This window comes from Bombus vosnesenskii, unplaced genomic scaffold (assembly GCF_011952255.1).
Source record: "Bombus vosnesenskii isolate JDL3184/JDL3185 unplaced genomic scaffold, Bvos_JDL3184-5_v1.1 scf7180000013273, whole genome shotgun sequence".
In the NCBI taxonomy this organism is placed as follows: domain Eukaryota; kingdom Metazoa; phylum Arthropoda; class Insecta; order Hymenoptera; family Apidae; genus Bombus; species Bombus vosnesenskii.
Window position 1 is genome coordinate 3,199,213 of NW_022882931.1, and position 26,938 is coordinate 3,226,150.

At 34.3% G+C, this 26,938-nt stretch overlaps 3 protein-coding genes across 15 annotated transcripts in view; 1 reads left to right on the forward strand and 2 right to left on the reverse strand.

Moving 5' to 3' along the window:
• Positions 1-16,923, reverse strand: part of LOC117231761 (piezo-type mechanosensitive ion channel component) — a 28,755-nt gene extending 11,832 nt beyond the window's left edge. For 5 of the 12 annotated variants that reach the window (XM_033490473.1, XM_033490476.1, XM_033490484.1 and 2 more), the window contains exons 1-17: positions 16,790-16,923; positions 10,469-10,561; positions 7,195-7,410; positions 6,865-7,097; positions 5,910-6,341; positions 4,882-5,034; positions 3,785-3,896; positions 3,471-3,580; positions 3,121-3,387; positions 2,718-3,044; positions 2,252-2,544; positions 2,028-2,164; positions 1,812-1,954; positions 1,550-1,726; positions 812-1,328; positions 640-735; positions 52-494 (exon numbers count right to left, since the gene is read on the reverse strand). In XM_033490473.1, coding sequence (XP_033346364.1) covers positions 52-494; positions 640-735; positions 812-1,328; positions 1,550-1,726; positions 1,812-1,954; positions 2,028-2,164; positions 2,252-2,544; positions 2,718-3,044; positions 3,121-3,387; positions 3,471-3,580; positions 3,785-3,896; positions 4,882-5,034; positions 5,910-6,341; positions 6,865-7,097; positions 7,195-7,410; positions 10,469-10,532 — 3,720 coding nt within the window. In that variant the 5' untranslated portion in view covers positions 10,533-10,561; positions 16,790-16,923. Of the gene's footprint in view, positions 1-51; positions 495-639; positions 736-811; positions 1,329-1,549; positions 1,727-1,811; positions 1,955-2,027; positions 2,165-2,251; positions 2,545-2,717; positions 3,045-3,120; positions 3,388-3,470; positions 3,581-3,784; positions 3,897-4,309; positions 4,358-4,881; positions 5,035-5,909; positions 6,342-6,864; positions 7,098-7,194; positions 7,411-10,468; positions 10,562-16,789 lie in introns of all 12 variants that reach the window. The other 7 variants (XM_033490485.1, XM_033490480.1, XM_033490479.1 and 4 more) reach the window with 6 other exon arrangements.
• An 812-nt stretch (positions 16,924-17,735) lies between these two features.
• LOC117231662 (peptidyl-prolyl cis-trans isomerase, rhodopsin-specific isozyme-like) lies at positions 17,736-21,538 on the reverse strand. 2 transcript variants are annotated; one of them, XM_033490308.1, is made up of 5 exons: positions 21,431-21,538; positions 20,283-20,490; positions 19,994-20,196; positions 19,630-19,772; positions 17,736-19,084 (listed from the first exon to the last, which is right to left on the reverse strand). In XM_033490308.1, the coding sequence occupies exons 1-5, from the start codon at positions 21,536-21,538 to the stop codon at positions 18,985-18,987; spliced, it is 762 nt and encodes a 253-aa protein (XP_033346199.1). In that variant the 3' UTR covers positions 17,736-18,984. The 2 variants fall into 2 exon arrangements, with proteins under 2 accessions (XP_033346199.1, XP_033346200.1); XM_033490309.1 differs by lacking the exon at positions 21,431-21,538 and adding an exon at positions 21,006-21,041 and having other exon boundaries at positions 17,737-19,084.
• A 641-nt stretch (positions 21,539-22,179) lies between these two features.
• LOC117231654 (carboxypeptidase B-like) lies at positions 22,180-26,938 on the forward strand. The gene is made up of 7 exons (XM_033490299.1): positions 22,180-22,721; positions 23,400-23,594; positions 24,890-25,009; positions 25,225-25,358; positions 25,595-25,770; positions 25,863-26,091; positions 26,421-26,938. The coding sequence occupies exons 1-7, from the start codon at positions 22,424-22,426 to the stop codon at positions 26,781-26,783; spliced, it is 1,515 nt and encodes a 504-aa protein (XP_033346190.1). The 5' UTR covers positions 22,180-22,423; the 3' UTR covers positions 26,784-26,938.

Here is a 26,938-nt window from a genome sequence, read left to right on the forward strand (position 1 = left end):
TATATTTTACACGTCAGGTCGGTGATTTTAGTGGTAAATGTTTCAAATTACCTGTTCTATCAGCACGCAACCTACACCCTGAAGCAAAGCCTTGGAAAATATGACGACCACATTGTAACCGATTAGAAGATTCCACCATTTCAAGATGGTTTTCACTGGTCTCAAGTAAAAGTCACTTCCTTGCCAGAGGAACACGAATGCACCAATTAAATAACCCAACGAGAAGAGATTGGTCCTTTCTGTTCCAGCCAGGAACATGATCGACAAAGTGACCCACATGAGACTTATTAATACGCCTCGTTTAATTATGTCTAACCAACAGTGGATATGTGACACGTAATCTTTCACAGGATTGACGAAATTTGGTTTCTCCATATTTTCGTAGACGGAATAATTATGACCAGCTGGAAATTCTCTGTTAGTCGCTGTGCTTCTTTCTTCGATTTGGAAGACGAGACTTTGTCTGACGACCATCATTAGCAGAATAAAATCACCTGAATTAAAATAAAAAAAGATCAAAGTTTGATATTTTATATTAATTTTATATCTGAAATAAATTTCTGCTTAGGTTCTATTTCTTTGTGCTGATAAAAATATGGATCTTAATACTTATACATAATATTCTATTATGAGTCTTACACATTAATTTTCTAGCGTTTGGTGGAAAGTCAGGATCAGGTAAATACATCCACTCTTGCAAACCCCTCAAAGTTTTGGATTCACTCCATGGATACTCTGAAAGTTAAGAAAAATCAATTTATTCTCTATTTTTGAATTACTTCAAATATTAACATTATAAATATTTAACAACCTATACAAAACCAAGATGGTGGAGCCACGACGAAAGAATACTGAATAGGTAGTAAAATTATACCAAAGAATTTGAAGAAAGGCCAAATTCTGGATATTGCTTTTCTTCTCAGAGAAAAGAATAGTAAAAGCCAAATGCTATAAAGGACAGAATAGAAATCCAATCTGGTTCCAATGAGTGCCACTATTCCTATCAAACAGAATTCAACGCCAAACTTATAGAATCCATAATTGAAAAGGAATTTCAAGCACTGTGGTACTCCTTTGTCAGCGTCTTCTCTGGTGATAGAAGGGAACATAACTTGAGGAGTATCCAAAGGTTCGCTATGTGCTTTTCTATAGAAACACTGTCGAATTCTGATGATTTTTCTGAGAGTAGTCACCACTAAGATTCCTATGTAACCCTTCAATAATTCTGCCAAGTGTCCTGGCTCCCCTTTTTTTATTCCAAACCACTCTGCGATATTATACATCGTGTTATTGCTGCCATACTGAGTTTGATTTTCAGATGGAAATTTCTACAAATGGCAAATGAGAAGATTTATTTGAAAAATCGTATCAATAAAAAAACATGTGATGACTAAGATATTAATTTTTCAATTATTCAATTATCAAAATTCTAATCGATATCAATTATTATTTTATTACACACTGAATAAAAATAAAATTATTTTTTAGGTGAGTATGAAATACTTAGGCGATCGAATAGTTCTTTGATTGATTGTATATTTATATTTACCGTGCAATTAATATTCCAGTTATTGTGATCGATATACTGGATTTGATATAGCATCTTCACGACCATCAGAATGGCAATTATCGCGGCGATCGTGTTGGCAGTACATATTTGAACATTTCTTCGAGAATTGATCATGATAACTAGTATCAAGACGAATACGAAATTAATAGCACAGACCTGAAATTTATTATTTAGGTAAATGACAAATTGAACACCAGTTCTTAATTACTTTAATTACTTTAATTAATTCATTTAAACTCACATCGTTGACACAGAAAATCATCACAGAAACGAAAATGATCTTTTGCATGTGAATTTCAAGGAAGAGCCAAGTATAATTATAAAAATTTAAGAATTGCTGTATTACTTTATGAAATAACTGTAGCCGCTCCAGTTTCGACATTTCTGAAAATGAAATATATCTGTTAGATTAATTTTGATTCGAAAATTCGCAAAATCAGTATACATGATATCATACCTTTTAACTGTTTTAAGGAGTATATATGTTCTTTCTCTTCTTCAACAAGGAAAACTTCTCCCGGTGAAGATGGTGGCATGGTTAAAATCGGTGAATGGCCAAGACTCGATCGTTCGACTCGAGGACTCTCTTCAGTTCTATAATTTTTAATTATTTATTTCTCCCAATTGTTATACTTATATTATTATACCATGTGCTACATATTATATTAGTTATATGCTAACCCGAATTTCTCGATATCGGTCACTTCCAAGAAATCTGTATGGAAATAATGAATCTGGAGGACAGTGATAATTACGAAGAACGTTGGCGTCAGTAACCTAACAAATAGATCCTTGGTCTCATATATTTCTAAACCAATGTCCTTCTGCAAGTCCTCATCAATATGGAGATAGTTCCAATATTCCGGGAAATTATGAAATTGGTAAGTGTACACAAGAATCAGCATGATTACGGAGTAACCAATGACTGTAATCCAGAATGTATACATCATCTTCCTCCATACTGTCCATGATATCTATAACATAAAAAGAATCAAAATATCATTATATTTTTAAAAATCATTAAGAACTACGTCAAGAAATTATATCGATAAGGTTTTACAAAAAATTTAATTAATAAAATTATATTGAACTGAGTTTAGGTACAAGAAATTTCATTAATAAAGTTTCATTGAAAAGGTTTGAGTACCTGGAAAGTGATGATTAAAACTAAGAACAGGGACATATAAATGATCCTGAAGACGGTCATACGTTCGCCGGTGATTCCAGAGATGAATAGCATAATAGCCACTACAGCGATCCAAAATTTGGTTAATAATTTTTTCAAAAGTATGCCAACATCTTTCATGAACTTGCTTTTGATTTCCGGCGCTTCGTGATTCATCGCCGCGGTAGCTGTCGACACAGAGACATGTAACGGCGCTACCATGTCTCTCAACGCTGAAGAACGTCTTTGTCTGGTTCTTTCAGCGGTATATTGTCTCATAGTTATCCAGAACATAGATATGAACAGACACTGTAAAGAAGTAAAAAATGTTATGGATAGTAAAATATATCTTACGTTAGTTTGTAAGTGAACAAATTATTTTTACTTTGACGACTAAATGCCATCGGCTAAGTTGTTCAGATTTGCTGAAACCAATCTCTGACACACTTATCCCGTTTATCTTCGTTGGCAGCTCTTCTTCTGTCAGATCCATGCTATAAATGTATTGAACGAGAAGCAAAAGCATTGCATAGGTAACTATAAACGGCGAGCATTTCATCATGGAAGCGCGTTTATTAGGTACCATCCAGAGAATCAAGGCCCATAATAACAGCGCAAACGTTGTCCAACTGTGGTACATTATACTCCAAGTCTAACGATTAAAAGAATCGTATGAAATGATTGAAATTTTAGAAAAAGAAATTTGATCAAATTCGTTGGTTTATTGGGTCTTACCATCATTATGATATTTGTAGCAAGATAGGATGAATTGATTATCAATTGGAAGATGGAATATACAGCCATAATGATATGTTCGATGATTCCGGATTGCTCGTCTGGAGTAGCTAAGAAGCTTTTAATTAATTAATGTGTTCTGATCTTTATACATTATTAATAGACAACGTATATTTATGCAAATTTATATTCTTATATTTATCCATTATATTTTATTATTAATGTATAATATATAACACAATTTGAAATCATAATATATATACATATCTCTGAATCTTCTACAAATGCACAAAAACATCATGCTTTAAACAAACCTTCACTGAGACTTTGCATCTGAATGTTGTCATCCTGATGACCATCCTGGACAATGACACTTCCGGTCGAATCTTGCAGTAGCCCCGTTCTCCCGGATCCAAATCGCATCAACTATCAGTAAAAATTAACAATACTATTCTCTATATATTACAAAAACTCCTAAATGTTCCTACACAGCGTTCTCTCTATTTCTTGTATAATTTTAATTTCTATTCTAACTTACTAAATAATCTATGTTAATAAATGTATAATATATGTTTCGTAGAGTAAAATTTTGTTTGTCAAGCGTACACATGCATGCTACGTATAAGTGAAATAAATTTACCTTCACCACAATAGCTACAATAAGAATCCATAAAATGCGTCGATTATTTGAATAAAAACAAAAAAAGGAAAATATAAAAAATTGTGCGCAAGTATGTAAAATCAAATTGACCAGAAAAATAAGAGTGATCGTGATGATATAAGTAAACAAAAGTAATTGCTATGATAATCAAACGTGCAAACTTAATTATTATACGTACGGGTGTGCGCTCGTCGACAGGTAGGGACGACGAATTAATGATCGGCTTCTAAAACAATGGCAAACTAAACATAGCGGCATCCAAACGGAAAAGGAATTTGCTCAGCGTTAAAGAACAACCGCAAATCTGGAAGGCGACAGCAAATAAAAACACGGCAGTCGTTTGAAGGGAGACGGGCAGTCAATTCAACAAAAATACATTAACACAAAATTATATACCGCCTACTTGAAAGATTCTCATCATCTTCGTCAATCAAAGAGAGGAAAAACAAAAAAAAAAATGAAAATTATTAATTTCATTCCATGAATACTACATTTCATAATGATACGAACATTCTCTTTTGTCATAACAAGTTAGTGATAGAACAAAATAATACTTACACTGGCAAGTACATATAGATGTACATGTGTGACTGGCATATATGTATGTAAATAAAATGTAAATAAAATGTGAGTAAAATATGAAATAAAATCGACGATGAACTGTACAGTCGAATTTGATTAAAAAATCTAAAAACAGGCAAGAATTGAAGCAGAAAAGAACATTCGACTCATGCAGGATGAGATCCTTACGCGAGCCTTTCGTCGCGCTGATTGCCATCTCTGAGATGGAGTTCTTCTCCTGATGGAAACGTGTCTAGACAATGGAGTGTCCAGATTCTCCAGCTTTCCGCTCAAACGTTTCACTTTCTTTGCCTGGAACGCCTCGTTAGTAAAAGCAACGTTCTTCAAAGAAAGACATGTGTGTTACAGAGAGAGAGACACACTTGTGAGTATCAAGAATTAGTGGAAATAGAGTCGTAGAAGCTTAGATCGTGTTATTTCGCCGACATCGAGGTTAATCGTTCTCCTTAACCGCATGAAAATTAATTGAGTCAGTAACAGGCACATTGCACGCATCGTGCATCATTAACATGATTCATGCTTAATTTCTTAATTATATTTTATATCCATCACTTTCGGATACCCAAGTATCCAAGACATGGTATTCAACAATATTCTCAGTTGGATCTTCTAGTTGATTTCCTTGACCCAGTTAATTACAATTTCAATCGATAAAAGGCTACTTTCGTTTAATTACTTGATAATCTTCGCGTTTAATCTTTCATTAGTCTCCGTTAAATTTCACATCTGGTTTAATGGTACAGTACAATCTTGATTATCCAAATTAATCAGTCCGTATATAGTTTCTATTTTTCTTTTCTAATCTCTCTCACAAGGTACTACTGAACTTCTGATTAATCGGTGTTCCGATAATCGATCGTTTCGTTGGCCCATTCATACTGTATACTATCTTTTCTCAATTAAAATGCTATCTATTATTATTAATAATCGATAACGAAAATTTTCTGACGTCCTAAAATATATTTAATCTTGAAGCTGTTAAATATTGACTTTTTGAATTACTAAAAATTAATAAGACATGCCCATAGTATCTGAAATCGCCTATCAGACAATTATCCATGTAGATAGATTAATCAGCGTTCTGATAATCGAGATTCCACTATATTTCTAATGTTCCAAATATCTCTTTCGTGTTTATTACTGACTGTACGTGTTCTTCATTAGCGAAATAGGAATGTACTAACAAATAAACTCACCGGCTTTTTGCTCAAGAACTGTGACTGCAACGCCAGAACGTAATAAAGCCAAAATAGCCTTAAGAAGTAGCCATAAATTAACCAATCGGCATCGGTCGTGTACTCCACGTCTCTTGGGTCAGTGCAATTCGTTTGGTAAACTGGAGACAATGCGAAATAACGCTGCCAGGTGCTATTTACGGGTATTAGCTCCTGAGGCACTTGATTCTGGTAGCTGAGCAAAGCCAGGATGTGAAGGATCACAACGATCATCACAATCCTGCATAATATAGCAAAGCCCTTTCGGAGCTCTTTGTTACATGCCCACCAAGTTGCGGCTCCCAGGAAGACAAGGAAATAGAAACCACCTTCAACTGATGGTTTCAGGGCTGCTGTGATGCACAATGACGCTAGAACTACGTAGGTCCCGATTCGTCCTAGGAAGTTGATGATCTAAACATGGAAAGTGACATTAGCTCGAGGTTCCGTTTTAATAATTCAGCGATGGAATTATCAAGCCAAGTGTAAAATTAGTATCAAAGGCGTGAAAATGAAAAGTGCTGGTCAAAAATTTGGGATTACTACATGTTCTATGGATACCTTAGAATATTAAGGAAAAGTAGTTTAGGATTGTGCTAACATAGAAAATTCTTTGGTAACAAAATCTTCTAATCTCGAATTAATAATAGAATTAGCAAGTGATTCAAAAAGTGATTCCAAAATTTTTTTGGAACTGTATATAAAATGGTATATAATGCAGAAGTCACGAGAAATTTCTTAAAATGCACCGATGTACATACTTGTGTCCATAAAATTTCTCTGGAAAATTTTTTAATGTAAGACTACGAATTAGCTGATCTAATATTAATTGATTACCTTGTACATTGATAATTCATGAAATATTGACAAATTTTATGTTATAAAATCGAATGAAATTGATTTATTTGAGAAATATGTTTGTTTCATCGAATAATACCTTGGCGGTGCTGTCAGCGCTTTTCTTCGCAGCCTCGGCGTTTCGATGTAACGATGCATTATCTTCCTCGTCGGTAACGTTCTTTCGTGATAGAAACCGACATATGAGATACACCATTATACTAGTGGGTAAGACGATTAACTCTGGCGTCAACCAGAAGAAGATCTCCCAGGCAGAAGCGCTATCTAGTCTTACAAAACCTATGTGCCTGAAGATCATTTCCATCGATTCGCCTAGAAATAGTTTAACAAAAGATTTTCTCAATCCAAACTATAATCAAGTCCGAATAGATATAGTTCAAACTTCTCTTTATTGAACATAGTTACGTACAATTGTGAAGGAAGTGACCATAAGCAGGTAGAGCTAATAGAACTATGTGAAAAGTGAGTTGGCTGACTGTTGTGAGAAAAGACAGGCCGATGCAAGTTTTTAAATAGTGCCCTGTGTGGCCAGCCATTGTTTTCGCGTCTGGTACCGGCACATGGGGCGAGTATAGCATCAGAGCCAAGTAAACCAGAGATAATCCTACAGGTCGCCATATTATACCTGTTTAATTCAAGAATTGCAAATTTTAATAATATTATTCTATTTTAATATTTTATTTATTATCAGTTTAATAATATACATAGTACGAATATTTGTGCGTTTATGAGAAATTAAAAAATGCAAAAACACAATATACTCGGTGGCGAGCATGTGTCTATATTCCCAACTTAATATTAATATACCGTGGAATGAAATATTCATAGACTGTAATAGATATTCAAAGAATGTATGGCATTAACTATGCAACAAAGATAGTATAACCTTCATAGTAAACACTAATTTCGATTAAATTTAGAAATACCTATTTGTATATTATACTCTCGCAACTGTACATAATATGCAAAAATATATTAAAATGTTTAGAGTAAAGTTTTTGCCATGACATTCAGTACATAGATGTCAAATTTTTAAATTATATTTAGAAAGATACGAACAACCGTGACATACTTGTAAAGTACAATGTAAATGATATTGTACGATACACTCATACCGCGACATTTTTCCGACTGATATTCGTCACGCGTAGAAATGCAGTTCATTTCGTTGGTACGAGAAGAAATGAAATGGGGTAAAAGAAAGGTCAATTTCAACCTGGGGACTTCAAAGATGAAATTCTACGAATGACATTTTACACCCCCTGTATCATACGATGAATTCTACCAATTTGCATGCACGAGTAAGATAGTCATCGCTCTAAACGATATTTCAAAACTTATTATGCATGGATCATGGTTCGTAAAAGAGGGCAAACATATGTACGGGTAATTAAATCGGATTGGATTGGTACTGTCGGAACGTTAATTACATTCGCTTCGTCAGGAAGCCTGAAAAGCAATTAATTTCTTCGTGAGCGTCTTGAAAGAAGCAGCTTGTGATTCTCGAAAACCTGGTCGGTTTATTTGAAGAAAATTTCTCGGGGAGATAATCCTCGAAACTCATTCCAATTTGCTCCAATTCACGTACCGGCTTTATGAAAGCACTTTCTATTCATAAAGTACATTCTGCTTACTATTTTCTCTTCGTCGTATGCGCAAACAAAAAGTTTGACCAGCTGCCAAGTAAACTCGAGTATACACCATTCTCTCTATTTCAATATTGTTGTACTATAATTTCTAAGGATTTGCATCTTCGATTCGTTCATTCGAAAATACCGCGTTCTTCTTAAGGATCGAAAAGATTGAAATAAGAGATAAGAAATTAATAGCGAACGATTACGAAGAATTGTCAGAATTATACAACGTTCCTATTTCCCCGTGCAAGAGTATCGTAGCATGCATGTGTTTTTTTCTTTTTTTTTTTTCAACAGAACATCGTTAATAATAGAAACCACAGACAACTAATTATTCTAACCAACTTGTGAAAGATGATAATTCTAGCGATAACATCGTTACACTCAGCGTCGTAATTTCTCAGTTGTTTTTTTGCCGCCTGATTGAGGCCAGAAGATCAAAGTAGCCTCTTGAAATTATATTTACGATAAAAAGGTTTCACTCAAGTGCATTAGAATTGCCTTTCATCTATGAAGCTTTCTGCTATGACGAAAGTTTATTTGGGAATCCTTTTTCCTCGATTGAAGAAAATTGATAATACGGTTCACGTGGTTATTGAACGAAATTGTCCTTCTAATTATAACTCGAGACTAAAAACGTGTTCCGTTTTCTCTGTCACTCTGGCATTCTAAGGAGCTTTCTCAAATGATACGGTATATAAGCGCCGGTTGTATTTCCGTCCATCGTCGAAAACACTCGTTTTTCATTTTATCGGACGTGAGAACGACAAGTTGCGTCATTCGTATTCTTATAGCGTTCATTTCAACGTTCTTAGTCGGCGTAATTTGTTGTTGTCCCGAAATTATTGACAATCATAAAGAATCAATTGGCGTTACACGAGGGATATTTTTATTTATTTAGAAAGAATTGGAATTCATTAACATTATATACGGCATACTGTTACGTACCATGGAACGATCTAGCATATGTGGCAATGTGGCATGTTGATAACATTCTGATAATTAATGATGCTATTAAGCTGGCCACAGTAATAGAACGGTCAACATGCGAACTCTTCCATACATGCGAACGGATGTATCCGTCAATAAATTTATATTACATTTTCTAATAAAGTAAATTAAACTTACTAATAAATGATTGAAAGAATAATTAATTGTGCAACATTAATTGAAATAATAATTATATTGTGCACCGATTTTAATAATAGATATGTCATCGATCACGGATTAAAGTAAACTACGAAAAAGGAGAGAAAGGATTATGAATTTCTTAGATTCTCATTTGCTTATTCGTCTATTTCTAGATTGAAATTTATACCGTGTTTTCAGTTTCTCACGATCCATTCGCCCAGGATCGGATACAACCTAAGGTCACTAGTCGATTACAAATCACAGCTATTTTAACTCGATGATGTCATTGAGACGTTCTCCTTCATATAATTAGTTAAATAAAAATTCACGGATTTTTCAAATTTTGGAACACTACAGAACTTGTTCTTTTATGTAGAGTCGATATACCTTCTTTTTACATTTCTAATTTTTGATACAAAAGAAGAAGAATCATTCGATATTTTACATACGATAAATTAATTCTCTAACATGTCTGTAAAAATTCTAACAATATTTTCCTATCGTAATATTGCGTTAAATCTTCGGAAACGTTATGAATGAAAATAGAACACTTTATATCAGTTTATGCCAATTTTTCTATCAACACGTACTGTAACTAAAATAATTAGATTATCATATCATAAATGAACAATTCAAAGTGCAATAAAATATTGCATTTAGAAGTACAAATCAATTTCCAAACATTCAAGAGAATATGAATATTTAATATTTTATTTACTCGAAATGATTCTTTATTTTTTCAATATTTAATAGTTCATATACTCCATTCATAAAACTTTTATTTTGCTAATTTCCAGTATTTTAAAGATCCTTTTTTCGAAATTACATGTTTCCCTTAAATTTCCTCGAATTATTTTCGATGGTGTGATCATAAAATATTTGAAATTAATAAAAGAACGGTGTAATGTCGACACTCACATCCTGTCAAGACAAGCGGCAGCACAACCCTGAGGAGGGCCACGTTCAGCCAATACTTGGACATGCCTTGATTTGCTCGGATGGCCTTTCACCCTGAAACACACAAAGAGAAGAAGGTTGCTCGTAAAATTATCCACCGTGTACGCTATCAACATCTCGAGATTTCAGAACGGCAATGTCAGCTCGACTAGAATCGATACGACACTGCCGCAGTTGGATACCTTTAACCTCGTTTTACCATGAGACGCGATTCTACCGTTCTTACGCTCGGCCTTCGTTTTTACAACCGAGCTGACCCCTTCAGAATTTACGGTCTGTAGAATTTTACTACTTACCGTTACATTGTATTCTTTGGCGTAGATTTTTCGTAAAACCGTACAGTACATTTCTTCTGACATTTCTTGACACGATTTGTCAATTAATGAACCACTGACAGAACGAGGTCAATTTGGTTTGATCGAAAGGACACTTTCTATTTGTGCGCTATGTGCTTTATTAAATTACAGTTATACGTGGGTTAATTTTTATCACAGGCCAGTTACTACTGAGAATTTCAATTTTTTTTATTGCATCAATCACAATCTAAAGAATTCTCGAAACTTGAACGTTTGAGTATCTTCAATTGCAGAAAGCATTAATAAATAAATATTTATTTTTAATAAATAAAATACCAGTACGATACATCTGTAAGGTTATACATATGTAAATAAATATTAATAAAAAATCAATTAGATAAAAGAACCAAGTGTAGTCGATACGTCATAAATTTCAAAGAAATATTTTCGTTTAATCTATTTTTATATCATGGTGATTATTTTTATGAAAAATTGCTAACATGCCAAGCATTAATAATACCCGAACTATGTAACCAATGTATCTAGTGTGTAATGTGTACGCTATACACCATCTGCACCCATTTCCTGCTTCCGTCTAAGATTTCACAATGGTGACACACTTGGTTTCTCGTTCAAAAAAGCTAGCCACTCATTACACGTTTTTGGACGATCACCAGAATTATATATATCTTGTGGAATCTTACGATCGATTTAACGTCTTATTTGTCATTCTGAATAAATGAAGCGTTGAAAAAAAGAGAAAATAATAGAATATTTCTTCAAAAAATCCTTTCAATTTTCATGCACCTGTTCGTTAACCCATCGTTAAGCTTTCTTTCGACCACGTTTGTAGAAAGAGTTGCATGTTTATTTAGGATCGATGAAAACGGGAACAAAGTTAAGGAGGAAATTATGAACTTATTTATTATGAAATTATCAGGTAGAATGATTCTGAGAATTAAAAGACCTTTCAGCTTGTCCGTTTTTCGGTAAAAACAGGCACGCCCAACTTAATTATCAAGCAATTATACGGGGTTGGACTATGCTCGTCCCATAAAAGGTGCGTCTACACGTTTTCGGAATCAGCCTCGCTATCGTCCGACCGGTGATAACAAAATTAGTGGTATTTAGTGATAAATGTAAAGATGGGGACATTTTTCTGAGAAAAATACATATCTAAATGTATACACAATGGTATACGATAGTTCCCAGTCAGATAGATTTCTTATTTTGTATTTCAAAAGCGACATATTTAAAAGAGTTTTTAGTAATATTGGGTGTAAGAGTATAGAAAAGAAAGAAAACAGGACTATAAATAAACACTGCTACCTAGTTATATTATATAATATTGGTAAAAATTCTTTTTAAAATATCGCCTTTAATTGCTTTTAGAATATGTTACCTAACGAATGAACTTTGACTTTTTGATTTCAGATGATCCAGTACCAAGTTATGAGCAATTCTACTTTTTTCTGAGACACGTCCGAATAATTGCTGCTATTGCCGTATTTTTTAATATTTCCCCGTGAAAATTTTATACAATATTCTTCGAATGTCATACTTTAATGTACTATTGGTTTTAATAAAGAGATTTTAACTGTGTCGTCACAAATAATTCACAAAAATATGCTTTATTTTTGTACGAATTAACCTTAGCTCCCCTAAGTTTTCCGTCGATACTGCTGATACCAGTCATCTTGATTATTCATTTGCATTTATCTCAGACTATAGGTAGCCTCTCGATACCTTGAAGTGCTCCAACAGATGGATGCATGGACAAGGTTTTATCGTTTGGCCTAGATAAAGGGCCCACGCGATTGTAGAAAGATAGGACGAAATGGAAGTATAGCGTTTTAAAATTTACGGCCGTAACTCTATACGAAAATTTGTCATCGACATGCTATATCATTGATCGTGTTTACGATCGAAATAAAATTATTATGTAACCGCGGCAACCTACACCTGTTCGCAAAATAAATGCTGAAACAATAGATGTTATATTATTTCCGTGCAACTAATTTTAAAATAAAATTGAGAAATAGAAGGTTCAGAGTTTCCTGTTTACGTTCAGACAAATTCGAATTCCTCCGCGGTGAATTACTTTGCTTCGTGCATGGTTGTTCTTGACAAGTTAAAAATGTAGCTAAATTGTACAATTTGTGTAACAATATATATATGTTTGTTTTTATAGAGAATTATCGCGAGATATCAAGAAAAGGCGAAGCAATATACCCGGTTTTATAAACGGGGTTTCAGCAGGGTAATCAGTCGATGATACGACTATGTGAATGTTTGAAGAGATATATTCTACAAATATTATTGACGAAACAAGAAAAGATAATTCATATATTCCGCAGTTTATGAAATTTTAATCTATTAGCTTGGGATTTTTATGTTAGGCGCAGGATATTGAAAAACATTGTACTATTTTGTTGCATCAATTTTTTAAATCTTTTCTTTTTTCGATAAGTATTTTTGTCTCTGTAAATGTATCATCGTATATCATTCTAAAACTGACAATTTTCCCTTATGCATATAATTTTGATCTTTTTAACATTTACTTAATATTTATTCTAACAATAAAATATAAACCAATAAAATCGGATACTTCATATGCATTACAGATTGAATAGAGAACAGAGAAATTACGGATAGAATTCAAACGATACTTTGTTAAAAATACGATCTTTCTTTATCAAGTTAGACAGTCATGAGCATGACTCAATATTACGAGGCAAACTGTTAGTAATTCTATCTGAATGAATAACTAATCTGCTTCAGTCATGATTAAGCAATGTAAGAGAAGAAAATAAATATCACTTAAAACGTACATGAAATTCGAGGGACCTGTTGTCTGAGAGTCCAAGTGAACGATCACCTGTCGCTATGCATTAAGTACATTTATGTTACTTAAGCGACTCGGCACGTGAAACTGTATTTTAATCAGTCGCGTGTCGTTTTGTCCTTACTAAACCGGTTCGAGAAATGCTACACAAATGAAATGATAGCTGTGCTTGTTATATAAAATATGGAAAGTAGAGCGTTCATTGGAATATTTAATGGATGGAATAATCTATTTAAGTCGCACTTTTTAAAATCAGATTCATCAAAATACGAAGTTTCATAAAAATGCGCAGTTTACGTATTAATTCAATTGTACAAAAGAGCTGTGTTTTATTGTTCGTAATCATCAAACACGCTACTATCCGGTTCAAAATAATCTCTAGATCCTAGAGTTACATGTTTGCTTTCAAATTTTTCTGACAGTAATCACATTGATCGCGAATGACCATCATACTGATTGCCAGTTGGCAAATAGATAATACGGTGATACGACATTAGCAAGAGTTCCGTGTCAAATTCACAGACTGCACTAAAATTGTGCAATTTAAATTTTAATACAAAATTAATTTAATTTTGTTAAAGTATTTGTACCGTACTGAAATTATTTAATTTATATTACCGAAGTAGCTGTTTCAATTTTGTTAAAATAAAATGCTGACTGATATAAAAGTGTTAGTTGTAAGAAAGTTACTGCAATCGCAGAATTAGTATTCGTCAGTACACTACGAATCAATATCGATGACAAAAGCATCGTGGTATCTCGATAATTTTAGCTCTCAGTATTCTAGGAGTGAGACCTACTCAGCTTTTATTGAAAACGCACAGCATTCTGTTACTCTAGACAAGCTGAATCGTTTCTGAATGAACACACGTGTCAACTGTTGTTCTCTCTCCATAGAAACATTCATTAACTTCTAAACACGATAAGGAAACGGAAAAAGGAAAACTATCGCCCCCATTTCATTAAATGCTACTCATCTAATTAATGCAAAATACGTATTAACGAGTATTAAAAATTTCTCATGAAACATCAAGGATACATTAAAAAATGTAATAAACGACCACACAACGCGTACGGAGTCTTCTTAGAATAATTACTTGTCTGTCGTTTAAAAGAAACTCGGGTTTTGATTCGCAACCGTTAAACTTTATTACGCTTCTTGGACACCCTTTTACAAAGAAACGCGTGCACATTGCGTGCAGCAGCTTCTGCGTAGATGCGTGCCACACGCGATATGAAAGGTCTTGATTAAGGGAGTGCACGATGCTCGTTACGCTTTCAGAATACATATAATTCGCGTTGAATTTATTGATAATTTGATAAGCAACGACATCGTTTAAACAATGCCTAAACGTCTTATCTAAATTTGCGTTATTTTTTTTTTATTAATTCTATTTCATTTTAAATTAACAATGATTTTTTACTTCTTCTGTTACACTATCGTTATTTTCCTATCATTATTATATTAGGAAATTTTCTAGACGAATTTCAGAGGAATAAAATTAATTTCTTTTTATCTCCAATTTAACGGACGACGTAATTTTTTTTATATTAATCTTATGAAGAAAAATTTCTTCTTAATTTCGGCGTTTATGTTCTACAAATAGAAGATTCGATTTTAATAGAACAACTTTTTAAAGAAGAGGAAAACTTTTTAATCTGAATATTCACAGTTTGGAAATGAAGGATTCAATTTCGGTAAGTGGCGTTTCAGAGGAAAATGCAAGTTATTCTGTTTCGCAAATTATTTTCCAATCCCTATATAACGTTAAACCGCGCGAAAAACACATGGTTGACGCTGTAATTGTCTGTAATTTCAAGTTGATGACAGTATTCATTATCGGTTACATTGACAAGGACGAATGTAAATTCGCTAGGAAGACAGGAAGGAACAAATAGATCGTGTATGATATGATTCATCCTTATCGTGACTCGAAACAGTCGTCAGTACGAATAATTATTATCAATCGATCGAAATATTTACTCTCGCTGTCATGTTCTCCTATTCCTAGTTTGGAACCATGCTTTGGAATAAACAGATCGATGCACGTGTTTCGTAAACGCTTGTTACGATCTTTCAGCGTACCCGTATCTCTGGCAAATCGCAAACCAGTGAAACATCGACTGCTTTACGAACGATTCACGTTTCAACCGCGTGGAACGGTCAGGTTCCTCGTGTCTCGCGTTACACACATCGTACTTTCTACTTATTTTTTGGAATTTTTATTGAACTCAGTAAGAAACGGAAAACTTCTGGATACGACGGAATTCTGACGTAATAAACGCTTTTGGTCTCGAAGAAATGTAAGGAATGTTAAGTTTCAAGATTTGTTTGTTTGAATAAAGAAACAATGGTCAGATTATTTAAAAGAATTTTTGTTGAAGCTAAACATAACAGCAGTGAGTCGTTGTAGCACCTGATTTATCCATTCTTTAACAGTTTATTACATCTACTTTTCACTCATATACAGTGACTCTAAAAAATATTTGCAAAATTTTGAAACATTCTTTTCATTTTCATAGTACCAAATTTCTGTAGTTTTATGAAAACACTAAATGATACGAACTTTAAATTCAATGTAATTGAAGCTGATTAACTACTATACTATGTGAACGATATAAACAAATACGATAATATACAAATATCGTTTGTAGCTAGTGTAAACACCTCTACGTATTCTCGAATCTATAAATTACGAAATATTTGCTATTTCCTATTAAAATGATTACCAGTTCGTTATGTTCGAAAATTTACACAGACAATTTTCCAATAAGGACCCGAAAACACGTAATACTCCAATTTTCTTCCCGACACAATGAACAGTATATAAGTCAGTCCCCTTTCTTAACTCTCGTATAACTTCGACCACGTTTCAAATCCGTCTTTCCACCTTTCAAAGCATTCCGTGTTCCAAAAATTCGCTCCAAAGTACCCTGTCACCGTCCACGCACCTATAGCCATGCTTTCTTCCCTTTAATGTATTTTCAGCGGGTTGAACATACCATACAGCCATGACTTTACTCCCGGAATACGTGTATATCAACACACACATCCACCAGCAAGCACACTGAACGCAGTCAGCTGACTGCAGTCGGTGAATAGCAAGGCACAAGAAAGGAACCGTGGAGAAACAGGCTCACCTTGAATGAAACCACTCTGCCGGTATTTCAAAGCATCCCTCTGCACGATTTCTCTCCCAGCTGTCTTCCCGTCGATCGAACTTCCAGGAGAGCAACATACATACGCCTTCCGGCTTCAGCACGCGCGAAATCACACGTTGTCACACTTTCTCTGTCAACTTTTTCTCATTGACGATGATATCAGTAACATGCACTTGATTTTATATACGTTGATATATATATATATATATATATATAATGTTTTTATTTTCGTCAAAACGGTGTGGATTTAGGTTAAACGCCCATGAGGCGTTTCGAAGAAGTAGTTGTGACGCATTCGTTGGTGTAGGAGTCACTAACACGTATTCGGTGACGAACGGCGATCAACGCCGGCTCGACACTCACTGAGCCACCTTTCTACGCCCGTCTCTGGCGTCGACCATCCGCGCCTGCGTACCTCCTTTGCGTCATTTCCCTCGCAGTAGCGTAGTTTGAACAACTTCGAATATTTGGGGTATCTTCGAGCAATTGTTGCGTCGTGAACATGTTTGCGAACTTTTCTTTTTCTTCTATGGAGTAAGCAAGTTCTTTAATGTTTAAATACTTTTTAAATGTTAAATACTTTACAGGAGATCTTTTACTTGAGTTAATTCAGAAAACAAGATATTGATCGTTCGATAATTATCATAGATATTACTTGTTCTCTACCTCAGTTTGCCTTGCGTTACGTTTAGATTGAAATTAATTTCTACTGAAATTTTTAATCGCCGGGTTCAAAGGTTGGTTTGCGAATTTTGCGTTCGCAATCGCCGAAGGAATTTTAGTTTAGGAATTTGTGCGCGTCTCGCGCGATATGAGATTATCAAGATATATTATCTATTATTATTAGACTGTGGACGTTTGTACTAAAATACGCAAAATATCTGAGATAAACTATTTATTATAATATGCAGCGGATAAAACAAATTTTTATTCAAACCCTGTTTCTTTATTTATAATATGTATAAAAATATGGAATTGCATAAATATTAGCAATTTGATTATTATGTATTACAGAATTATACGTTTCTTCGCAAATATTAATCCAACTGAATTAATTAATATTTTACATAGCTCGTAGACGTATGAATATTTTTGTTCCTAAACAAATTCTATTTTATTCCATCCTTGATCCTCTTCTAATCCAGCTTTAATTTAGACAAGAAAGACTATAAAACGAGAGACTACAAAACATCTCTGTCACCTCTTCTAAATATGTAATCCAGCTGAAGATCGCTGAAGTGATCAGAGATATAGAACTGCAATAGAGCTTTTAGGCAAGAAGTATAAATTTCGTAACAAGGATACAGAGAGTGAAATACCAATTTTGATCTATAGTTACTTTGGCTTCTGTGATTGTCTTCTGATGTTAACAGAAACGCAGAAGGACGATGGAGGTATTGGACAAGAAAGCGAGATTGTAAGAGAAACACAGCGATGGTAGAACGTTAACTTCAATTCGTATCTTAATTTTGATCTTATTATTTTGCTTAGATATTAGTAGGAGGTTAGGATTATGGTGCAGGTTTTAGGTAAGGATAGAAAATCGTGGAAGATGAATGGAGCTAACAATAGACTTACTTTAGACCATAGTTCAGCTGCGTTCCTATTATTCTGGGAGGAGCCCCGGTGGTAATAGGATCACAGACTGACAGAGGTATTCGGTAAGAAAAATGAGTCACTCAAGTTAGCTGGAAATTTTCATATTTTTTAATTGCAAATGTAACCGATTAGTGTCATCGATTGACGGATAGATGGCAATAGCAGTTCGTTGTCTGTGCCGAGTTGAATGAATGAATTGAATTGAAATTGAATAAAAAACCATCACGATAATGATAAGCATCATTATCATCATCATAATCATCACGCAATACAAGATGAAATAGCGTGTCTAATCTGATCTTATTTTTGGAATACATTATTAGCAAACGATTGATAGAAATTTGGGAAACAAATGTAATTTTAAAATTTGCAATCTGAAGACCCTTGTAGCCTGATTTAATTTTATACGTTTGTTTCAAGTTAATATTTTTGTTTTCTCATTTTCTTCTTCTTTTAATGATCATAAAATTATGATATGGAGTTTTTATCGCCGTTAGCCACTTCTGATGGCGTGATTCTTTGAATTATGGTCGTGATTAAAAATTTTCAAAGTTTGTATAATATATATTACAGAATTAATCAACATCTAATTTCTTCATGACCCAGTGGAAAAAGGCGAGAATAGAGAAGCTGAAACTCAGTGGCACACACGTCGCTTTTATCCACGCCCAAATACTGAAAAGTAAAGAAAGGATAAATTAGAATTTATTGTTCACATTCGATGTATATGTTTAATAAAATTGTACTTACTTGAAATTATATTTATATACTTAATAGTGCATATAGGGTTACGTATATTTTACGAGGTAAGAAACCAATCATTTTTATCTCAGGAAAAAAACTAAATAACACTGGCTTAAAAATATAATAAAGTATGTAATTAAAAGTTTGTTGGGAAACTAATACCGAGGAACATAAAGTAGCGTATCTATAATACTTTATACTTTTTTTTAGCTTACATGCCCTTTATGTGTTTTTACTTTCTACCATACTCTCGTTCACACATTGTAATATTTCAGCATTCATATATAAGAACAATTTATACAATTCTAAAAAAAAAAAAATACAAAATTCATAGTAAATAATTAAACATTATCTACTGTAAGATTTTACTTTGTTAATTGGTTAATTACTACCAAAATCCAGTTAATTCAATAGAAAATTATACCTACTTTAGAAATAACTAATGCTCAATATCTTATAACAATTTATCGATTTACTTGTAAACGTTATCATCCACTTTAAATGGATACGAGGTAGGAATAGACCCACATTCGAAGACAACCACATGTTTAATCGGTATATCATCAGCGTCGGTTTTCGTCTGTTCGATCTTAAAAACTACATCTTCCCCTTCGATTACCTATCGACGTAAAAATATAAATCACGATTCTGTAAATATATATATTTTTCCTTACTTATATTGTTGTGGATATTTATGGGCTTATGGGAAATTTAAAAATACAAAACTGCACGCAATGCTGAAGAACATTTAGTGGATGAAATGAATGCTCAGGTTCTATTTCCTGAGCTGTCTTCATAAGAATATAACTTTGCATAAACATTCGCAGTTTATTGCGTTACCTTTCCAAATACAGTGTGTTTTCCATCTAGCCACGGTGTGGGAACAGTTGTAATAAAGAATTGACAACCATTCGTATTCTTTCCAGCATTTGCCATACTGACATACATGGGCCCATTATGGCCAAGGACAAAATTCTCATCGTCGAAGTATTTTCCATAGACGCTGATCGACCCAGTGCCATCGTCATTCTCTATATCTCCACCTAAAAGATGACCAAGTTATCAAATTGTGAACTAAAGTTACCCAGCTGTAAACCGAATATAATTCTTTGACCTCAATTTTGGTTACCTTGTATCATAAACTTCTTAATTACTCGATGAAACCGACTACCCTTGTACGTTTTCCCTCCTACCCCATCGGTGGCTAAAGTGATGAAATTCTTTGTGGTCTTAGGCACGACATCGCCGAACAGTCCTATAACGATTCTTCCTGCTGGATGATCGTCTATCATGATGTCCAAGTACACTTGATCAGTGACGGTGAGATTTTCAGCATTCTGACATAAAATTTTGGAAATTAGTGTAGAGAAATGAAAATCGATGATATAATTCCAAATCCAGAAGTCTCGATTCTAAAAATTTCTATCTTAATTTATGGGATGATTATTTTTATATAAAAGTTATAAAAATACACAAAATTACAGGAAAAATAAAAATTACTATAAGAATACATTTTATTAATATAAATATAATTAATATTATTAGTTAAAATATGAATATTTCCTTTTATGATACGAACTGAAGATATACTTTCATTGTGAAAATAATATAAAATATAGAAACTTCAAATCGCCGTTAAATCAAATGTATCATCTGCCAAATAGAAAGTTTATTCGCGTAAAATGAATCGAATTGAAAATGATAGTAGTTAGCGAATCAAACGATTTTTTACAAAAGGGAAAAGGATAGGGTAAGTAGTGGCACAATGGTATCGTGAATAGTTCTGGCACATTATGCCGATAAATTCTCAATTTCCACGACTTTCACGCGTGTAAACTTGCGTTTCACAAACCGCACCGTTCTCGCTGAGAATCGTCGAGAATCCGACGTACAATGGTATTAAGTGGATGAAAGAAACCTTATACATCCTATATGACTATAAAACGCTAGCGATCTATACTTCGATCTTCTTTTTATCCCCTTTTCGTAATCTACTTCTCTGTAAAAATCTTTCGAATTTTATCAGACAATTATCACCACGTAAAGTTTATTCACATATCGGAATTTATACACATTTTATCACAGACATATTTCTTTCAAATTCTATTAGAATTTTATTTCACAAAAATTCCTTGTTGTTTCTCCGTATTTTTTCTTCGCGATCAAGAACACAACGCCAAACTCTCGCGACGATTTCTTTAACGTCGTTCAGATAACGGTATGCAGAAAAACACAGTTGAATCCGCAATATTTCCGTCGTTTTACACGAAATGGTACCTCTAAAGTTGCAGCCAATGCAATCAGACAGGCTATCGCCAGCAAGATCTTCATGGCCGTACGATTCCATCCAGAATGCTTCGAATTCTCTGATAGTTTCTGCTTCATCGTTCAACTCGGACGCTCGGTTAAATGCAAGCAGAAGCACCGCGCGGAGACTAAAGAAACACCTAGGGACGCTTGCGCGGAATGTTCACGTTGAAACTACGCAAATTTTGTCTGAAATACTAATGAATCTAATACTCTAATACTTTGAAAGAACTAAGCATCGTCAACATCGTTAATTAGATGCATTGAAAGTTCTAACAGTTTCTCTTTATTTCATTAAGACGTGCGTGTTTTTATAAATACAAAAATAAGAAATTAGAGTCTCCGCTTATCTCTTCTATCATTTAGTGATTCTAACGTCAATTTTTATTTACCCACTGAGTTCCTTCTGCCTATAAATTAAAAGAAAATTTGTCTTATCTCTGAGACCCTCGAGCATTCCATTATTTCTAACTATGTAAAAGTACATCAAATATATCAACTTAAAGTATATCAAATAGTTATATCAAATAATAAATTCAATTTCTTTCACCAAGAAATACATCCCTTAACAAACTCAATTTTGATCGAAACAAGTTTAAAAATAACTTTCTCTTTACTAGAAACAATCTTATCTTTCCTCTGAATCCCTCAAACCTTTCACAATCTCACAGCTACTGATATCTATAAAATATCAATCAATCGATAATTGTATCAAACAATAACGGTAATAATGTCCGATAAAACAAAATTTAATCAAAAGAAGGACATTGAGAAACCTCGAAATAAATTTCGAAATTTGTCAACCACCGTGCGAAACAAACTTTTCGCGGGGTCAAAGATCCCCGAACCTGGCGATTGAAGCGCTTCGAGGTACGCTCGTTAAGTCCCGTTATTCCCGATCGTCGACCGGCTCGAATATTATAAAAGCAGGGACCATTGTCGATCCAAGAATAGTTGTGCACGATGAAGAGGACCGGTGAATGCCACAGTGCGCGTTTCATCGCGTTTGCGTCTCTTCTCTTCGTTGTTCTCGTCGCTGAAGCGGCGGTGCTCGATCGTCAAAAACGAGAATTTGTTATTCCAGACTGGATCGAGATCGTAGATGAACCTGCCGCAGAAAATTCGAAAACGATTCAAAGGGCGGTTCGAGTGAGGGACGCGAAGGTAACATACGATGGCGCACAGGTTTGGAGGATTCAGGCATCCGAGGCGCAGAAGGACTTGATATCGAACGTGACCATGGACTGTCAGGAGGCTGGATGTTCGTAAATTAGAAGAATTTATGTTATCGATACACACGAGACAAATTATTTATTTCGATGGATTTCGATAATAGGACACTTTACATTCAAAATTATAGAGATTTTAAATTGTAGGTTTGATTTAAGAATCGAAATTTTTTAAGTTGGGAATGAAAGGAATTTTTTAAGGATTCATTCATTTTTAGAATTTCTTCTGTTTCTACAATTAGGAATTAATAGATTTTCTGAATATTTAACAGTAGAAGCAAAAGCTCCAAATTAATTATCAATTGATAGATATATATATATATATTTTCTTAATATTAAAATGTTATACTTCTCATTAGTTGCCTCTGGTATTCTTAAAAATTTTGCTGATTAATTGTGCCCTTATCATATCTTTTATTTATTAATGATTTTATCACGCCAATTGAGGATTAATCCATTGGGTTATGACACAAACTCGGTCTGTTGTAATATACATATATATTACATGTATTAATATAAAAAATGTAAAAGAATAGTACGAATTTATGTTCCAAGCGAATACAATGCAAATCGCTGAATCGATCCAAGAAATTATTACTAAATATTTAACTTTCTTATTAGAAACTCTCATCCAAAAATGAAACGTCTTTAAAAAATGTTAAGATAGATACAGAGATACAATTGACGTTTTATTTTTATTCCTCTTATAGTACTCTCGTTATGGACTGGGAATGACACAGCAGTGGATGTAATGGTTCGTTCGGAAGAAATCTCAAGAGTGTCTCGCTACTTGGGACAAAAAGATTTACGATATCATGTAGTGATCGAGGATTTGCAGAAAGCAATAGACGAAGAGAATCCATCGCTTTCCGAGGAAGAGATGGAGGAACTGGAAGGTCGCAAAGGTTTGTAGCAACTTTTTACCATTATTCTTGTATTTATAGCAAATTCCTTTACTATACTTCGGTTTGCTTCCGGTTTCATGCTTTCCTCGCTTAATATTCTCTCCTCTATTCTCCACTTTCCGTACAATGAGCCTGAACTTCAGCAACTAAGACGTTTTAATGATCCGACATGGTCGACGTGAAAAAGAAGCGTCGTTACATATGACAGTGAAACGATGTTTCACTTGTTATTTTACCCGTTCCACTGACACGAATGGCGACGCTGCGGCAACTCGTTTAAAGCGTTATCACGCAGTCGAGTCACGCAGCGAAGAAAGCCAGGAACAAATCGTCCCTACACGGCCATCGGTTCGAAAGTGATTTAGATAAGTGAATTTTATCAAGTCGAATCATCGTTAGACGTTCCGAGTCAATTTGGCCGAGTGAAATTTCAATTCGTCTAACGACATTTTAATATCTTCTTGTGTTAATGATCTACGATTATGGTCGAGCACATTTGGATTTAGAAATGAGGTCCTTTAAAAATTGTTAACCACAGGTTATTTCCGATAAGAATGTACGAGGTTATCGCCCTCGTCGCGATTTAACCGGTTAACCCAGTTTCAACACCATCGACAATGCTGATTAACATTAACAGTTACATGTGCTCGAGTGTGTCTACATTAGTGTGCGTGCATCTGCAACACACGTGTGACCGCACGTTTTCACGAACAATTTTGTTGTTTCAATCACGGTACCGTTACGCGTTTCCAGCTAGTTCGTTGGAATACGCGTTGGCAATCGGCCCGGTTCGAAAGTCATTCGAAACAGCGAGAAACGAGAGTCTTGGTGATTCGACTGGAATCGCGAATGAATCCAACCTGACGCGATACGTAAATTATTACTAGGGAGATATTTCTTGGTATATACTAACAATTATATCTCATTGAAGTGCTTTCGAATCGAATGATATAGAAATCTTTTATAAATATATTTATAAAGTTATATCTGATAAAATTTTCATTATTAAACCTTATTGTTATATACTATCTTCAGAACGACTAACATATCAAAATAAAAAGTTTCTTTCTTTAATATTTTAATATTCTATTTTAATATTCTAATATTTTACCTTCATGAGTCAATGTATGTCTGTACTAATAAAACACTATAAAGCAAAGAGTTTGATATTCTTTTGATGAGATGAAATCTCTAATAAGATTTTTCTAGTTTAGACTACGTCAATTCCTGGCTATGATTACAACTAACAGGCAGAAGTACGCCACTGAATATTCAGCTTCTGGGTAATTTTTTAGCCCGTTCCGCTTGGTGGCAGGGAGTCGCGATTAGGGTGCCAAATAGATATTCACGTCCTCGTCCTCTTCGTTATCCTGTAGCTAGCGTGCACGGTATCGGTGGTCCTTGGCGTTTCAGGGGTGAGCTTCTTGCGCGTACAATCCGCTTCGTTGATTCAGAACCGTTCCTCCTAATTATTTTTATTAAATCACCTATTCATTTATTCTTTCAATATAAAACTGTCATATATTATTTGCTTATTCGTCTCTGAATCCACGGAGCGGAATATTATCATGTGTCGTTTAAGGACACCGAACGTGCAACCTCTGAATAATCTTGAAGGTATACGTGTCAGGTCATCGAATGGAATGGACCAGTTATCATCGACTCGAGGACATCCATGGATACCTTGATTACCTCGCTGAAACTTTTCCCGACGTTTGTTCTGTTGTCAGCATTGGTAATTCTGTCGAGGGCAGACCTCTTAAGGTATGATAAAATACAAAGATTTTCAAGTTATAATCTCAATCCTTTGACAGTGTAATAAAACGATGATAAATTCAGAATGTACGATCTAGAAGATAATTATTTCTTTATCCTCAAGAGCTGTTGCATTGTTGGCATTTGATTTGGCATTATATTTTTGTAAAAAATAAATAACGTTGTTATTGAAAATAATTTAAAACTACGAATACTGAAAAGAAGAAATAACGTGTGATATGTAGGTTTTAAGAATCAGCAATGGAAAAGCAAACGCCCCAGCATTGTGGATCGATGGAGGCATCCATGCTCGAGAATGGATCTCACCAGCGGCAGTGACTTACATTATCAATCACTTGGTTGAAAATAGCGAGGATCTCGAGGCTGATTATTATATTCTTCCGGTGGTAAATCCTGATGGGTATGTTTCTATTAATATTATAAAGTGTATATTTATAGAACATTATTAGAATGTCTTATATATTTTTCGTAACCTTTTACGTGGTTTCATAGGTACGAGCACACGTTCACGAGAGACCGTTTATGGAGAAAGAACAGGAGAAGGTCTGTTGGTAGTCTGTGCACCGGAGTCGATCTTAATCGGAACTTTGGTTATCGGTGGGGTGGCTTAGGAACTAGCAAAGATCCTTGTCGTGAAATTTATGCAGGCTCTGGACCGTTCTCTGAACCGGAAACCAACGCCATTCGATACTTTTTCGAAGCTAGCGCTGCTAATTTTAAAGTCAGTTGAATTTTCAGTACATCATTTGCTAGATATAGCACAGCTCACAATTATTCGAACAATACACCTATTATATCCTCTTTTGCTTCTATTCTACAATGACCACGGTTTTTATCGTATTACATACTGGTTAAAAATTTTACGTGTTTTGAATTTATCTAACCGATGTTCATCACCTTTCGTGGTCGTTCGAATAATTATGAGCGGTCTTTTGACCATAAGAATATCTTAAAAAAATGTTCAATTTCAAATTTCGAACACTACATTTTTTAAAGTATCCTCTTAGTATTTGATTGATCGTTTGATTTGCAATTGCTTTTATTTTTTAGGCATATCTAACATTCCACAGTTATGGCCAATACATTTTGTACCCATGGGGTTATGACAAACGCGTTCCACCTGATTATGCTGATCTTGAAAACGTTGGCAGACAAGTAGCGGCAGCGATGAAAAAAGCAGGGGGTGCCAACAGCGTTTACACGGTTGGAAACAGTGCTACTACCCTCTATGCAGCTTCTGGTGGCTCCGATGATTGGGCCAAAGCTATTTTGAAAATGAAATACACTTACACGATAGAATTGAAAGACACTGGAAAATATGGCTTCGTTTTACCAGCTCATTATATAATTCCAACAGCTAAGGAAGCGTTGGCCGCGGTCATGGTCGTTACGGAAGCTTGCAAATCGTTGTAACCATTGACTCGTGGCGTAATTGTATAAATACAACTTTATATCGGTTATTGTGTGTACGGTGTATCTGTGTATTGTAATTATTAGCGGATAAGACGAGTGATAATTAACGAATGATTATTTATTGAATAAAACAAATGAGCAATAACGATCTGTCG

What these genes read in the sequence shown, in the direction of transcription:
- LOC117231654 (XM_033490299.1), top strand. Translation starts at nt 22,424, where the DNA reads ATGAAGAGGACCGGTGAATGCCACAGTGCGCGTTTCATCGCGTTTGCG. An exon ending in GGACTGTCAGGAGGCTGGAT is followed by an intron (nt 22,722 to 23,399) that starts GTTCGTAAATTA and finishes TTCCTCTTATAG; the next exon opens with TACTCTCGTTATGGACTGGG. An exon ending in GGAACTGGAAGGTCGCAAAG is followed by an intron (nt 23,595 to 24,889) that starts GTTTGTAGCAAC and finishes GTAATTTTTTAG; the next exon opens with CCCGTTCCGCTTGGTGGCAG.
- LOC117231662 (XM_033490308.1), bottom strand. Translation starts at nt 21,538, where the DNA reads ATGAAGCAGAAACTATCAGAGAATTCGAAGCATTCTGGATGGAATCGT. An exon ending in AACACACTGTATTTGGAAAG is followed by an intron (nt 19,773 to 19,993) that starts GTAACGCAATAA and finishes TTACGTCGATAG; the next exon opens with GTAATCGAAGGGGAAGATGT. An exon ending in GTGGATGATAACGTTTACAA is followed by an intron (nt 19,085 to 19,629) that starts GTAAATCGATAA and finishes TTTACTTTTCAG; the next exon opens with TATTTGGGCGTGGATAAAAG.